Genomic DNA, 12,915 nt, shown 5'->3' on the forward strand with positions numbered 1-12,915 from the left:
AAAGAAGTTGGGCTCCAGGAAGCCATTGGCATCATTGCAAGTCCCGAGATGGTACCCGATCTCGAGGACCTCCATCAAAAAGAAGATAGGCTCCAGGAAGCCATTGACATCATTGCACGTCCCGAGATGGTACCCGATCTCGAGGACCTCCAACAAGAAGAAGATAGGCACTAAAACTCTACTCACATGGGCTTGGCCTCGAGGTACCATCTAAGCCCGGGTAAGCCCTCATCTGGAATCTATCTACAACGCCTTAAGGCAATCTCCACTAAGTTCAAAACAAGTCTCCAGGTAGTCTGAGCTTGAGCAAACCCCCACTCGGGGACTGCTTCCGAAAGCCCAAAGGCTACCTTTATCCCCCACTCGGGGACTGCTTCCGAAAGCCCAAAGGCTACCTTTATCCTTAGGCATTCAAGTAGATCCCCCCATCGAGGGCTATCGCGGGGCCTAAAAGGCTAAATCTCGTACTGAAAGTTCGAAGCCCTACTCTCATTCAACTCAAAGTCGGGGATCCTGACGACCCGAGTTTATCAAACTGATCCGCGTCCGATCCAAGGGACGACAAAGGGCTCTACGGGGAATCGTTTTAATCACTCAAGGGCCAGAAGAGGTACTCGCACCCGGGCTCAATACTCGCACCAATCGGTGAGGTCGTGCATTCAAATTCTACACAAACGCAGATAAAAAGAAATATTGCATAAGTTAGAAACAGATCAAAGAGACATCTTTATATTTATAAGCACATTGATCATAAAAGAGCCATCATCATAGCTCTCATAACTGTTATTTCCCCTCGACTACCCCGAATCGGCCATCCAGCCCGACCCCGAGGTCCTGTAATCTACGGCTCGAGGTCTCCAATCTGCCATTGTTTGGTTCGATTATCGTGCCATTTCTAAGCCATAATCTTGATTTCTAACCTTTTACTTAGCATCCATCGCTTAACAACTAACATAAAAATAGATCACGTATTTTTACAACCTCACAATCAAATTTAATTGTTAATACCATTTTCACGGTAAACAGAGTCTCGAAAATGTGGGTCCCAGCACCTAATAAACAAACAGTTGTCATGTTTGGATTAGGGCAGAAGCTACAAGAACTGGTAACTAATACTGCTAAGCAGCTTTCATTCGTTCCACCTACATTTCTTTGCAAAACTGATCACTTTGATTTTGGTCAGTTATGTCAATTGTCTATATTAATTAATTATCAATAACATATTTGATTTAGGGTGGTTATGTCAATTGTCGATATAGATTCATAATTATTGACATTCATTTAATTATAATCATTAATAATTTATCTTTAAATTAAATTGAGTTAACAAAATCTAACACTTGTCTCTATGAGAATGACAACTTAATTCCAACTAGTTGTTAACTTGTTATATCTAATAAGGATTTTTTGTTGGTCCCATTTTGTTCTTTTCTTTGCTAAATTTAAAAAGATTTGATGTGATTTTAAAATTATCTCATTTACTAGGATTGCACTGCACCTACAAACAAGTGTATTTGAATAGAAAAAATTAGAGGGGTTGAACTGGAAATATATCAAATTATATCATTTGCTTTCCTTTCCGCAGGAACCCCCAAAAATAGAAAGGAACTCTGATGGAAAGAGGGAAAGTGATAGTGGAAAAAGTAGGAGGAAAATCAACAGTTACAAAGTGCTTCTCAAAGTATCCCCTCAAATTCATCATCCCCAGAAAGGTCTGTTAGGAAATCCTTACATAATAATCCATATATATGTATATATATTATTGTTCCCTCATTATTTTAAACAATTTCTGCATTATTATAATTCGGCATATTATAGTGGAAATGCACCTATGTAACTCAATATGCACTATATCTGCTATTACAATGTTTCTTCTGCCATTGGAAGTGATAATCTTGATTTGTATTTCTCAATTTCATGGTTTGTTTTAGGTGGGTTCTTCTGAAACAGATGCGGTTTGGATTTATACCATCACTTACGGTGGAGGAATTGTCTCTGTAAGTCATCTACTCCCCAACTCTCCCCCCCCCCCTCCCCTACCCAGTCCCCAGAACCCAGGACTGGAAGTTTGTTCTTAGGAAATTGTGGCTGTAAAACAAAAGATTTTCTTACTAGCATTATGGTGATTCACTTTCTGGGTTTTATTTTGTTGAAGACATAAATAAGTAAATCAAATTGTGTCCTCTTTAACAACTTAAGCTTTTAGATGACATAATCACACATTTCACCACTATATCAGAGCAGACAAAGATCCTTAGCTAGAGTCTCGATGCCACCTACTATCAAAAAGAATTCTCACGTGCTTTGGCCGAAGAAAATAATCAGGCCTGTACATGAGGGGATGTATGATCTCTCTAACAACTTAAGCTTCTAGATGAGATGATCGCACATTTCAATAATATTTATTCAATGTATATGATTAAAGCTAATGTAACATCGGTATATGTTTGCTTCTAGGGAGATTCTATAGCATGTGATATTACAGTGGGAGATGGTTGCACCACTGTTTTGACCACTCAAGCTTCTACTAAGGTTAAAGTCTTTGGAAGTTTGATTATTTGTAAATAGATAGGTTGATTACTTCTTCATGCATAAATGTTCTGAGCATGGTGCTTCGGAGCTTGTTACACATCTTATTGATACAGTAAAATTTCCGCTGCAGGTGTACAAAGCCGTGGGATCAAAGAGCTCTGAACAAGTGTTGGAGGTAATGCAACTATGAGGAAATGTGTTATAGATTGTTCTTCTTTGTGTTTTTATAGGGTTAGATCTTCTTAGTGCATTGTGGATCGATTCCAAAAGTTTGGTCCTTGTCTACGGCAAGAAATTCTAAAATCTACTATATGAATACAAGAAATAAAATCAGGTCTTACTGACAGTTATTTTATTGAACTTGATGATGCAGAAAAAGTAAACGAATGATTAGTTTTGGAAAGATAGCTGAAGGAGAAGAAAAAGGAAAATGAGAACCTGAAATTGGTGTCAGAATGGTGAGGTTGAAATTGTGTGATAATGGAGTCCTAGAGTTTGAAAGATTTTGTATTAGTTCATAGGGAGAGATCACGAGATGATAGATTTTTTTGAGGTAACTTTCCTTCATGATACATTCTTATGTATTTTAAGAAGTTGATATAGACTTATAAATGAAAAGACATGAAAAAAGGATACATAACAGCCTCCACTTCTAAATGCAGCCATAAGAAAAGGATACAATGGTGTGATCGTTAGCTCTAAATTATATAATAAGGTATCCTTCTGACATTCTTCAACACCAGTTCCAATTAATTAGGAACAAGACAGAGAATATATAGCTTAAATTATATTTTTTTGTTAACGGATGACCGATAATGAGGCTTGTTGGAGGACATGTAGCAAGTCATAAAGAGCATATCATTATCTTCTTTTTGTTATTTGTTCTTTTCTTTGGGCTCATTTCAACTGTCTCATCTGATACCTAGCTAGAACTCTTAGTAAAAGTGGCTGTTTATGCCATGCAGTAGGCAAGAATAGGAAGCAATGCCTTTTTGGCTGTAATTCCAGATCCAGTCACCTGTTTCTCCACAGCAAAATATTCTCAGAGGCAAGTGTTCAAAGTTGTCTCAGACTCAAGTGTGCTTCTTGTTGACTGGATAACTAGTGGCCGTCATGAAAGAGGAGAAAAATGGGATTTTGATCTTTATAAGAGCACGAATCACATCTTTCATAATGGTGATGAGCCTTTATTTCTTGATACAGTAAGCTTCTTCCTTTTATCAGTCCGGAATTTTTTACTTAATGTAATTCTTTAATAAAGTAAAACTGTATCAGCTGTTTTTCAGTCTGCTCTTTCCGTAGCAAGAAATCTAGATGATAGTCACATAAGTATGAGTTTTGCCCTTCAGGCTAATTGAAATTTAAAAATACTTTGCGGTTTTTGCCTTTAACCTGTCAAGCAATTCTTTTATTGCCTGCATGTCAAATTAAGAGTTTATTGTTGTTTTTTTCTCTTTAACTTGACTTCTCTCTTGCGTAACTTGCTCTGACTAGCAGGCTTAACATGATCTAGATTAAAAGTGTCAACAAGGAGGGGATTTTCCTTGTAGCTGACCCTGGATAGTTGTAACCCTGCACAATCTAATATGTTCAGTACTGACATAATGAGGAACAGAAAATCAAAAGATCATGGTATCATGAATTGATAACAGGAAACACTTAAATACAAAGAAAAAAGCAGCCAAACATTTTTAACCATGTAAAAGAAAAAGTTTATGAGGAAAATTCTCTCCCTTGTGCTATGCTTTCTCAGCTCCTATTCTCCTCTTCTTAGATAATACTGCACTCTGCTCTTCTCTATTGCTGTGAAATTCTCAGTGGTCCTCTTGAGCTTCTGGTATTTTGTCTTCATTTTGGCTCATCTGGTCTTTTTGCTAAATGATGTGAACATCGAGAAGAAGATTTTTCCAATTGAAATGGCAAGTCGTCCTCTGCCTTTCCTTATTATGCTTGATACAACTCGAAATGAAAATGGTAATGAGCCATAGTATTCAAATGATTGTCAATCCTCAAGAGCCAAAGAGAAGAAATAGAGAGACAATGAATTGCAGTAACACCTTTTGAACAATTATAAGGAATTAGCTATATCTGCCTTACATCAGGTTAAGGCTGTTTTGTAACTATATACTGGCCTAATCCATCTTGTACAACCTTCAACCCATGTAGTAGATAGCCACTCGTAACTAATAGGTGTATGAGGTGCACATTAGTATAGCTGGAAATGAGTCATAAAAGTGATTTACCATTTCTCTTTTTTGTTCTCCAACTATTCTACTAGATTTAGTCCAAAAAGTTTTTGGTTTTGATCCCAGTGTCTCCGCCCTTGTCACTTCCCTGCCTCTTAGCTGGACCCCTACTGTCTGCTTTCTACTTCTTCTTTGTATCTCAATAACACAGAACCTAATCTTCATTTTGAGCATGAGTCACGGTCCTGTCCATCTCCAAAAGGGTCTTAGAATTATCACTTGGTCCATTGCACGTCCACGATTGCTCCTTTTTCCAATAGGGGATCTCCCTCGCATACCTATTGCTGATTTTATATTTCAAATTGGATGTTCAGAGTGACTCGTCAGAAGATCATGATTTTTCGTTGTAAGCTGCAGCCGCTAACTGTTTTACTTTTAATCAGATATTGTTAGAACAAGGAACACATGCAGGTATTGCTGAACGTATGCAGGACTATCAAGTGATCGCAATGGTGATACTATTGGGGTATGTATAGGTTACTCACCGTGTACTTAAAAAAATCTCTACTCCCCTGTTGTCATTCTTTTTCTCGTTTCTTGTGCAATTTTTACGTTTTAAGTCCGCATTTCTCTTTCTTGAACGAGAAGGAAGGAAGTTGCATAGACTTATCCATTTTTTGTTGCTTGTTTGCAGGCCAAAGTTGAAGCTTATTCAAAACCAAATCCAGGAAGATGTAAAGAAAATGATGTCTCGGAGTTTACACATGCCTACAATTGGTTCAAGACAGAACAGTAATAGACATAATGATCACTGCTTGACCAAACCAAGTTTTGTTGCTTCCTGCAGCATATTTGGTCCAAAGGTATCACCCACCGACACCTACTCCATTTCTCTAGTTGCCTGTGAATTTCAGGTACTAGTGTTTGAGCATATCCAGTTAGTCTTTGAGCAGATGAGACCAATCCTTTTTTTTTTCAATTAATGTAGCATACTTAATACGTTTTAAGCAGATATCATTTCTATCTGTTAATTGCTTTAAGAACAAAATCAACCCCAGGACGTTTCAATTCGGGTTGTGCAAGTGTTGCTTTCCTTTTCTCTTTTCTTTTTCCTCACTTTTTGGCCCCTCTCCAAGTTGGTCTCCAGACTTCAAAATATCCGCCCTATTTAACCTTTAATTGCTACTCCATTATCTTCTGTAAGGGAACATAAAATACTAAGTTTCTCACTTCTCACAATTTTTGTTGTACTGAGCTGTTTTAGTCACAAAATACGATACTGATAATAGTACCATCACCTAACTTTTATATCCGTTAGGCATCCTGTTTGGACTTTGTGTCTACTGCATTTTATTTCATTTCATAATTCCTTTAACAAAGTGCTGTGGCATTTGATGAAAATGTTGTTTACTACTGTCAAGAAGTAAATTTCTTTGGGGAACAGTATTATAATCCAAACTTGCTCTTCTCATGCTGTAAATTTTGCCGAAAATAAAATTCATGTGACCATTTTAAAGTTCCACCAGAATTCACTTCCATGCTACATACGCTAAAGAACCAGATGAAGATGGCACGTTACATTCCCTTCATAAGAGATTTTCACTTGCAGGGAGTAGGTGTTGTTACTCGAATTGCTGCCATGACAACTGAATCAGTGTACAATTTTCTGCAACATCAATTGTCCAGTATGGAGCCACTACTTGGTGTCAAGCCATATTCTTAAGCAAGTGGATAAACATTTTTCCTGTCAAATGCCATGTAGGTAATGTTTGTTTTATCAATCCTTTCCGTTTTTGTCAATATTCAATAGCCAGTTGCCCATTTTGTTTGTAATCATCGTATCTGCAGAGAGTTGATTGGATGTGTAGTTGTTTTGCATCCGGATTGACAACCAGCACTAATGTTCTGGTCATGTTTTTGTGCATTATGGGGAAATAAAAATGGCATAGGATGCATGAAGCTAACCCGGGTCGTCAATATTCTTGAAAACACAATTTGTCAACTGCCTTTCTGCTTGCCGTTTTGCATAATTAGCCATCATGGAAATAATGGCAAGTCTTCTTTTATTTGCAACTAGTTGAAAGGAAATTGTATACTAAAGTTGTTCTCGAGTGCAATAACAAATTCTTTGGAGCTAAATCAGGAGAATATCTTTTTTTCTTTTTTCTTCTGTTGGTTGGTTAAAATTACTGTACTTTTGTTTTTTAGTTCCTTTTGTCTGACTGAGCTTTGACATGTACTATAGTGTCTAAATTTTCACTAGCAGGATCATCCTAATTGCAGGTTTGAATAACTTTTCTTTTTCCAATATCAGGAGGAAAAAGTTCACACTGTAAACTGTCTCTGGCTAAGAATGCCGCGAATGGATCACTGGCTTTTGAACATCAGACAACCATTAAGGTGCTTACTGTTCAATAAGATGGAGACTAATGGTACCAGCTCAAGAATGTTTAAATCGTATAATTAAAACTCCATTGGTTCGATCTTTCACCATGCCATCCAAATATGCTAGAATGTCACAATGGAATCAACCTTCTTGTATTCTCTCCAATCTAACATTTTGAGCTCTTTCTAATTTGTGATGAATGCTTTTCCGAGATCTTTAAGTACTTTAATTAAGTATTTCATGCTTTTCCCAACTGTTTAAAGTTATTGTCCATTTATTCTTGATAAAATCTTCCATTATTTCATGATTTTTTACGCTTGTTAGGTAACTTAACTTACATTATATGGCATTTATATGAGTTGCCTCATTAGATATCTGCATGATGCGTGGCTAATTAAGCAAAAAGTGTACCACTGATGGGTTAAGTCTTTTTTTTTTGGGTTTGTATACGGTAAAATCTTGTGTCCCCGATTTTATGGGCTTGAGGGTTCATATCGAGGAACAGAGGGCTCGCATCGAGGAATAGACTCAGTATGGACCGGATTCGAGTTCGAGGACAAAACACAAGGCTCGAAGATCGAAGTGCACGATGAGTACCAAAGCCGAATACGACCAACCACGATGGTGCCGTTATGGGTTGTAACAGAAAGAGCCAGATTCTCACCACATCCCCAAGATCATGGCGTAAATTCTGGAATAGATTCGTACGAGTTAGTATGAATCCGTACTAGGCGGTTATATAGCTGTTCCGATAAGATTCTTTACTGTAAATAGAAATATACCTTATTTAGGGTTCCCCAATTATATAAAGGGGATCCCAATCATTTGTAACCATCATCAATTATTGGCATAGAATATGCTATCTTACTTTATTGCTCATATTTCATCAGAATTGTCTCTCAGCTCCTTTATCTTTATCTTACTGTTCTTGTTCTTGTTGACCAACCTCAAGGCCATCATAGCTCGAGGTCGAGGCTTGCTTAAACACTGGTTTGGTTCAACTTACTTTCATCATTTATATTTCAGATTTCTTGGTTATTAATTAGTGTTGAATTAAATCATGTATCTTTAAAACCATAAACAAGTTTAATTGTTACTCGTATTTTCGAGGTAAACAGTTTGGCGCCCATCGTGGGGCTAAAGATAATAGTGATTATTTCAGTACTCATTCTGATAACACACGTTATTTTCACACTTGTTCTTGTCAAGAATTTTTGTTCTCAGGTTAAAACATGTCAAACTCGCAAAACGCACCCGCACACAGCGACGATGATCTTGGATTCTCTGGGGAAAACAACAATGTAGGGGTCGGTGTACAACCGATTGACCCTGGGGAAGTGCCAAATGTGGAACCAGTTGATGTCAGTTCGCACATTGCTTTGAATGCGGATTTAGGCGCAGACCCTGGAGGAAGTGTATGCAGGGAAGCCCGGTCTGGTACCCAAGGAACACAGGGTATAGGAGATGGGGGAGCCAGCCTCCAAGTAATATTCGAGATGCTTCAAGCTCAACAGGTTGCTATCGCTCAGCTTCAAAGTCAGCATAAAACTCCAAGTATAGTCGAACTAGAAAACACTCGACGTGCTGAGCCGGTGCCAAAAAGATCAAACGGTAATGGCTCGGGGACTGACCCCACGATTGTGAGGATGCTCGAGGAACTCACCAAGAGGTGTTCAAGTCCCTCTATCCCCAAAAAGACTATTTCACTCCCCAACTATTTATCGGATCGAGTCCGGGGAGAAAAAGATTGAGGATAATGACAAAAAAGTGGAGACTTATAACTCCCGTGTTGATTAAATACCGAGGGCACCCCCAGTCTTGAAAGGTTTGGATGCCAAGAAATTCATACAAAAGCCATTCCCCCAGAGTGCGGCTCCGAAGCCCATTCCTAAAAGGTTCCGCATGCGTGATATACCAAAATATAACGGAACAACCGATCTTAATGAACACATTACCTCGTACACTTGCGGGATTAAAGGAAACGACTTAAACGATGATGAGATCGAGTCGGTCTTGATGAAAAAATTTGGGGAAACTTTGTCAAAGGGAGCTATGATTTGGTATCACAACTTGCCACCGAATTCTATCAATTCGTTTGCTATGTTAGCAGACGCCTTCGTGAAAGCACATGCCGGGGCCATAAAGGTGGCGACAAGGAAATCTGAAGTTTTTAAGATAAGACAGAGGAACGATGAGATGCTAAGGGAGTTCGTATCCCGGTTTCAAATGGAGCGAATGGAATTACCGCCGGTCTCGGATGATTGGGCAGTACAAGCTTTTATGCAGGGTTTGAACGAGCGGAGTTCGATCGCGTCACGACAATTGAAGCAAAATCTGATCGAGTACCCAGTTGTGACTTGGTCAGACATACATAATCGTTACCAATCGAAGATCATGGTCGACGATGACCAGTTGGGAGCCCCCTCGGGTTCGGTTCATCCTAGTAGATTGGCAGTTAAGGCTCCGAGGGACACGGATAGGGAACCAAGATGAAATAGGGAACGGTATCAGCCATATGTTGATCGGAGAAATAACAGTTCGGGGCGTAACGCTCCTCAGAACGATCGAAGAAATGATCGAGGTCAAAGCTCTCGGGGACTTATGAGTAAGAATGGTTTTGATAAACACACTGATCCTGCGGAACACCTCAATTATCAGAGTATAATTTTAGTGTTGATGCATCGGGGATCGTGTCATCTATTGGAAGGATTAAAGACACAAGGTGGCCCAGGCCTATACAAACTGATCCTTCTCAAAGAAATTCAAACTTGATGTGTAAATACCATGGCACACATGGCCATAGGACCGAAGACTGCAGGCAGCTGAGGGAGGATGTAGCTTGATTGTTCAACGAGGGTCATCTCCAAGAATTTCTCAGTGATCGAGCTAAAAACCACTTTAGGGAAAGAGACGCCAACAAAAAGAATGAGCAGGAAGAACCGCAACATGTAATTCATATGATCGTTGGCGGAGTCGATGTCCCACAAGGGCTTGTGTTCAAACGTACCAAGGTGTCAATTACGAGAGAAAAGCGAACTCGGAGCTATGTGCCCGAGGGCATCCTTTCATTCAATTACGAAGAAGTGGAGGGCATATCTCAGCCGCACAATGACGCCCTGGTAATTTCTATTTTGTTTAATAAAATTCAAGTTAAGCGTGTTCTCGTGGATCCAGGTAGTTCAGCAAACATAATCAGATCGAGGGTCGTAGAGCAGCTCGGCCTGCAAGACCAAATTGTACCTGCATCTCGGGTCTTGAACGGCTTCAACATGACAAGTGAAACAACGAAAGGGGAGATAATCCTACCAGTGAACGTGGCCGGGACTATCCAAGATAATAAATTCCATATCATTGAAGGCGACATGAGATACAATGCACTACTCGGGAGGACATGGATCCACATCATGAGGGCAGTACCTTCAACCCTTCGTCAAATGATGAAATTCCCAACAACGGATGGTGTGAGGACAGTTTAGGGGGAACAACACGCTGCAAAGTAAATGTTTGCAGTCGATGAGGTGATATCAGTACCAGCGCCTTCGACCTTAGAAAAATCGAGCACCAAAGATAAGCAGACGGCCAAATAGCAATCACCGTCCCCAGCCTCGATCGAATCGGAGAAGCAGGTAATCGAAGAAGAAGAAGAGGATCTCCTTACTCCTCGAACTTTTGTTGTTCCAAAGAGTCCGATGCAACCAAGTCAACGGTCGAGGAGCTGGAACAGATCATACTGATCGAGTACATGCCCGAAAAAAAGGTATACCTGGGAACGGGGTTAACCCCCGAACTCAGGAAAAAACTCATTCAATTTCTTCTCAATAATATGGATTATTTTGCTTTGTCCCATTTAGACATGACAGGGATCCCGCCGGAAATAACAACAGACCGGCTAAGCCTCGACCCCAGGTTCAAACCGGTAAAGCAAAAAAGGAGGCCCCAGTCCGAGGTAAAGCATGCATTCATAAAGGATGAGGTAACTAAACTTCTTAAGATAGGGTCTATTCGGGAGGTAAAATACTCCGAATGGTTAGCCAACGTAGTTGTAGTCCCTAAAAAGGGGAACAAACTTAGAATGTGCGTAGATTATAAGGATTTAAACAAGGCGTGCCCTAAAGACTCTTTTCCACTGCCTAACATTGATCGCATGATCGATGCCACGGCCGGCCATGAGATCCTTACCTTTCTCGACGCCTACTCCGGATACAATCAAATTCAGATGAACCCAGAGGACCAGGAGAAGACCTCGTTTATCACTAAGTTTGGAACATACTATTACAATGTAATGCCCTTCAGGCTAAAAAATGCTGGAGCCACGTACCAACGCCTAGTTAACAAAATGTTCGAGGAACATATAAGTAAATCAATGGAAGTTTATATTGACGATATGTTGGTTAAGTCCCTGCGCGCAGAGGATAATTTAACTCATTTGCAGGAAACATTCAAAATCTTGAGGAAGTACAACATGAAGCTTAACCCGGAAAAATGTGCCTTCGGAGTCGGCTCGGGCAAGTTCCCCGGCTTTATGGTATCTAACGGGGGAATCGAGATCAATCCCGATAAGATCAAGGCCATCGAAGATATCACAATCGTGGATAGCGTGAAAGTCGTGCAAAGTCTAACAGAACGAATAGCCGCCTTGGGTCGATTCATTTCGAGGTCATCAGATTGAAGCCACAGGTTCTTTACCTTGCTCAAAAAGAAAAAGGATTTCGCATGGACCCCGGAATGCCAGCAAGCATTAGACGAATTGAAGCGATATTTATCAAGCCCACCTTTACTTCAAACTCCGAAAGTAGATGAAAAGCTCTACTTATATTTGGCAGTGTCCGAGATAGCTGTAAGTGGGGTACTAGTTCGAGAAGAGAAAAGTACGCAATTCCCTATTTATTATGTCAGTCGGACCTTAGGAGATGCTGAAACCAGATACCCTCACTTAGAAAAATTAGCACTTGAATTAATAAGCGCATCTAGAAACTAAAGCCATATTTCCAGTGTCACCCAACATGTGTGTTAACCACTTATCCTCTCCGAAATGTTTTACACAAGCTCGAGATATCGGGGCGATTGGCCAAATGGGCAGTTAAACTTGGCGGATATGAAATCGAATATCAACCCCAAACGGCCATCAAGTCTCAAATCTTGGCTAACTTCGTGGTCAATTTTACGCCGACCCTTGTACCCGAAGTAGAGAAAGAACTTCTGCTGAAGTCGGGTACATCATCCTAGGTATGGACCCTTTTCACGGACGGTGCCTCGAATGTGAAAGGGTCCGGGCTCGACATTGTTTTGAAGCCACCAACAGGTAGTACTATTAGGCAATCTATCAAAAGTTCTAGGTTGACTAATAATAAGGCCGAGTATGAGGCCATGATTGCAGGTCTCGAGCTAGCTAAAAGCCTGGGGGCAGAAGTCATTGAAGCCAAGTGCAATTCCCTGTTGGTCTTAAACCAAGTAAACAAAAGCTTCGAAGTTCGAGAGGATATGATGCCAAGGTATTTGGACAAGCTGTAGGTAACTTTGCACCGCTTCAAGGAGTGGACTTTAGATCATGTGCCTCGAGAACAAAACAGTGAGGCCGATGCACTTGCTAACTTGGGGTCATCGTTTGAAGAAGACGATATCATCTCGGGGACTGTCTTCCAATTATCGAGGTCCGTAGTAGAAGAAGGTCACGCCGAAATAAATTCTACAAGTTTAACTTGGGATTGGAGGAATAAGTATATCGAATATTTGAAAAATGGAAAAATCCCATCGGTTCATAAAGAGTCAAGGGCCCTACAAATTAAGGCTACTAGGTTCACATTAGATGAA

At 40.0% G+C, this 12,915-nt stretch overlaps 1 protein-coding gene across 3 annotated transcripts; it reads left to right on the forward strand.

Moving 5' to 3' along the window:
- The first annotated feature begins 1,455 nt into the window (after nt 1–1,455).
- LOC109238492 (urease accessory protein D) lies at nt 1,456–7,413 on the forward strand. Of its 3 annotated transcripts, none has more exons than XM_019404964.1 (9): nt 1,466–1,712; nt 1,932–1,997; nt 2,458–2,532; nt 2,663–2,707; nt 3,501–3,734; nt 5,162–5,244; nt 5,413–5,581; nt 6,328–6,476; nt 7,033–7,413. In XM_019404964.1, exons 1-8 carry the CDS (start codon nt 1,614–1,616, stop codon nt 6,439–6,441), a joined length of 885 nt encoding a protein of 294 aa, XP_019260509.1. In that variant the 5' UTR covers nt 1,466–1,613; the 3' UTR covers nt 6,442–6,476; nt 7,033–7,413. The 3 variants fall into 3 exon arrangements, with proteins under 3 accessions (XP_019260510.1, XP_019260509.1, XP_019260508.1); XM_019404963.1 differs by having other exon boundaries at nt 1,470–1,712; nt 6,328–6,480; XM_019404965.1 differs by lacking the exon at nt 2,458–2,532 and having other exon boundaries at nt 1,456–1,712; nt 6,328–6,480.
- Nucleotides 7,414–12,915: the final 5,502 nt, after the last annotated feature.

Source organism: Nicotiana attenuata, unplaced genomic scaffold (assembly GCF_001879085.1).
Source record: "Nicotiana attenuata strain UT unplaced genomic scaffold, NIATTr2, whole genome shotgun sequence".
In the NCBI taxonomy this organism is placed as follows: domain Eukaryota; kingdom Viridiplantae; phylum Streptophyta; class Magnoliopsida; order Solanales; family Solanaceae; genus Nicotiana; species Nicotiana attenuata.

Bases quoted from the DNA above. Each gene is read 5' to 3' on its own strand.
- LOC109238492 (XM_019404964.1), top strand. From the start codon at position 1,614: ATGGAAAGAGGGAAAGTGATAGTGGAAAAAGTAGGAGGAAAATCAACA. The intron at 3,735-5,161 runs GTAAGCTTCTTC...ACTTTTAATCAG, and splicing joins AGCCTTTATTTCTTGATACA to ATATTGTTAGAACAAGGAAC. The intron at 5,582-6,327 runs GTATCACCCACC...TTTCACTTGCAG, and splicing joins GCAGCATATTTGGTCCAAAG to GGAGTAGGTGTTGTTACTCG.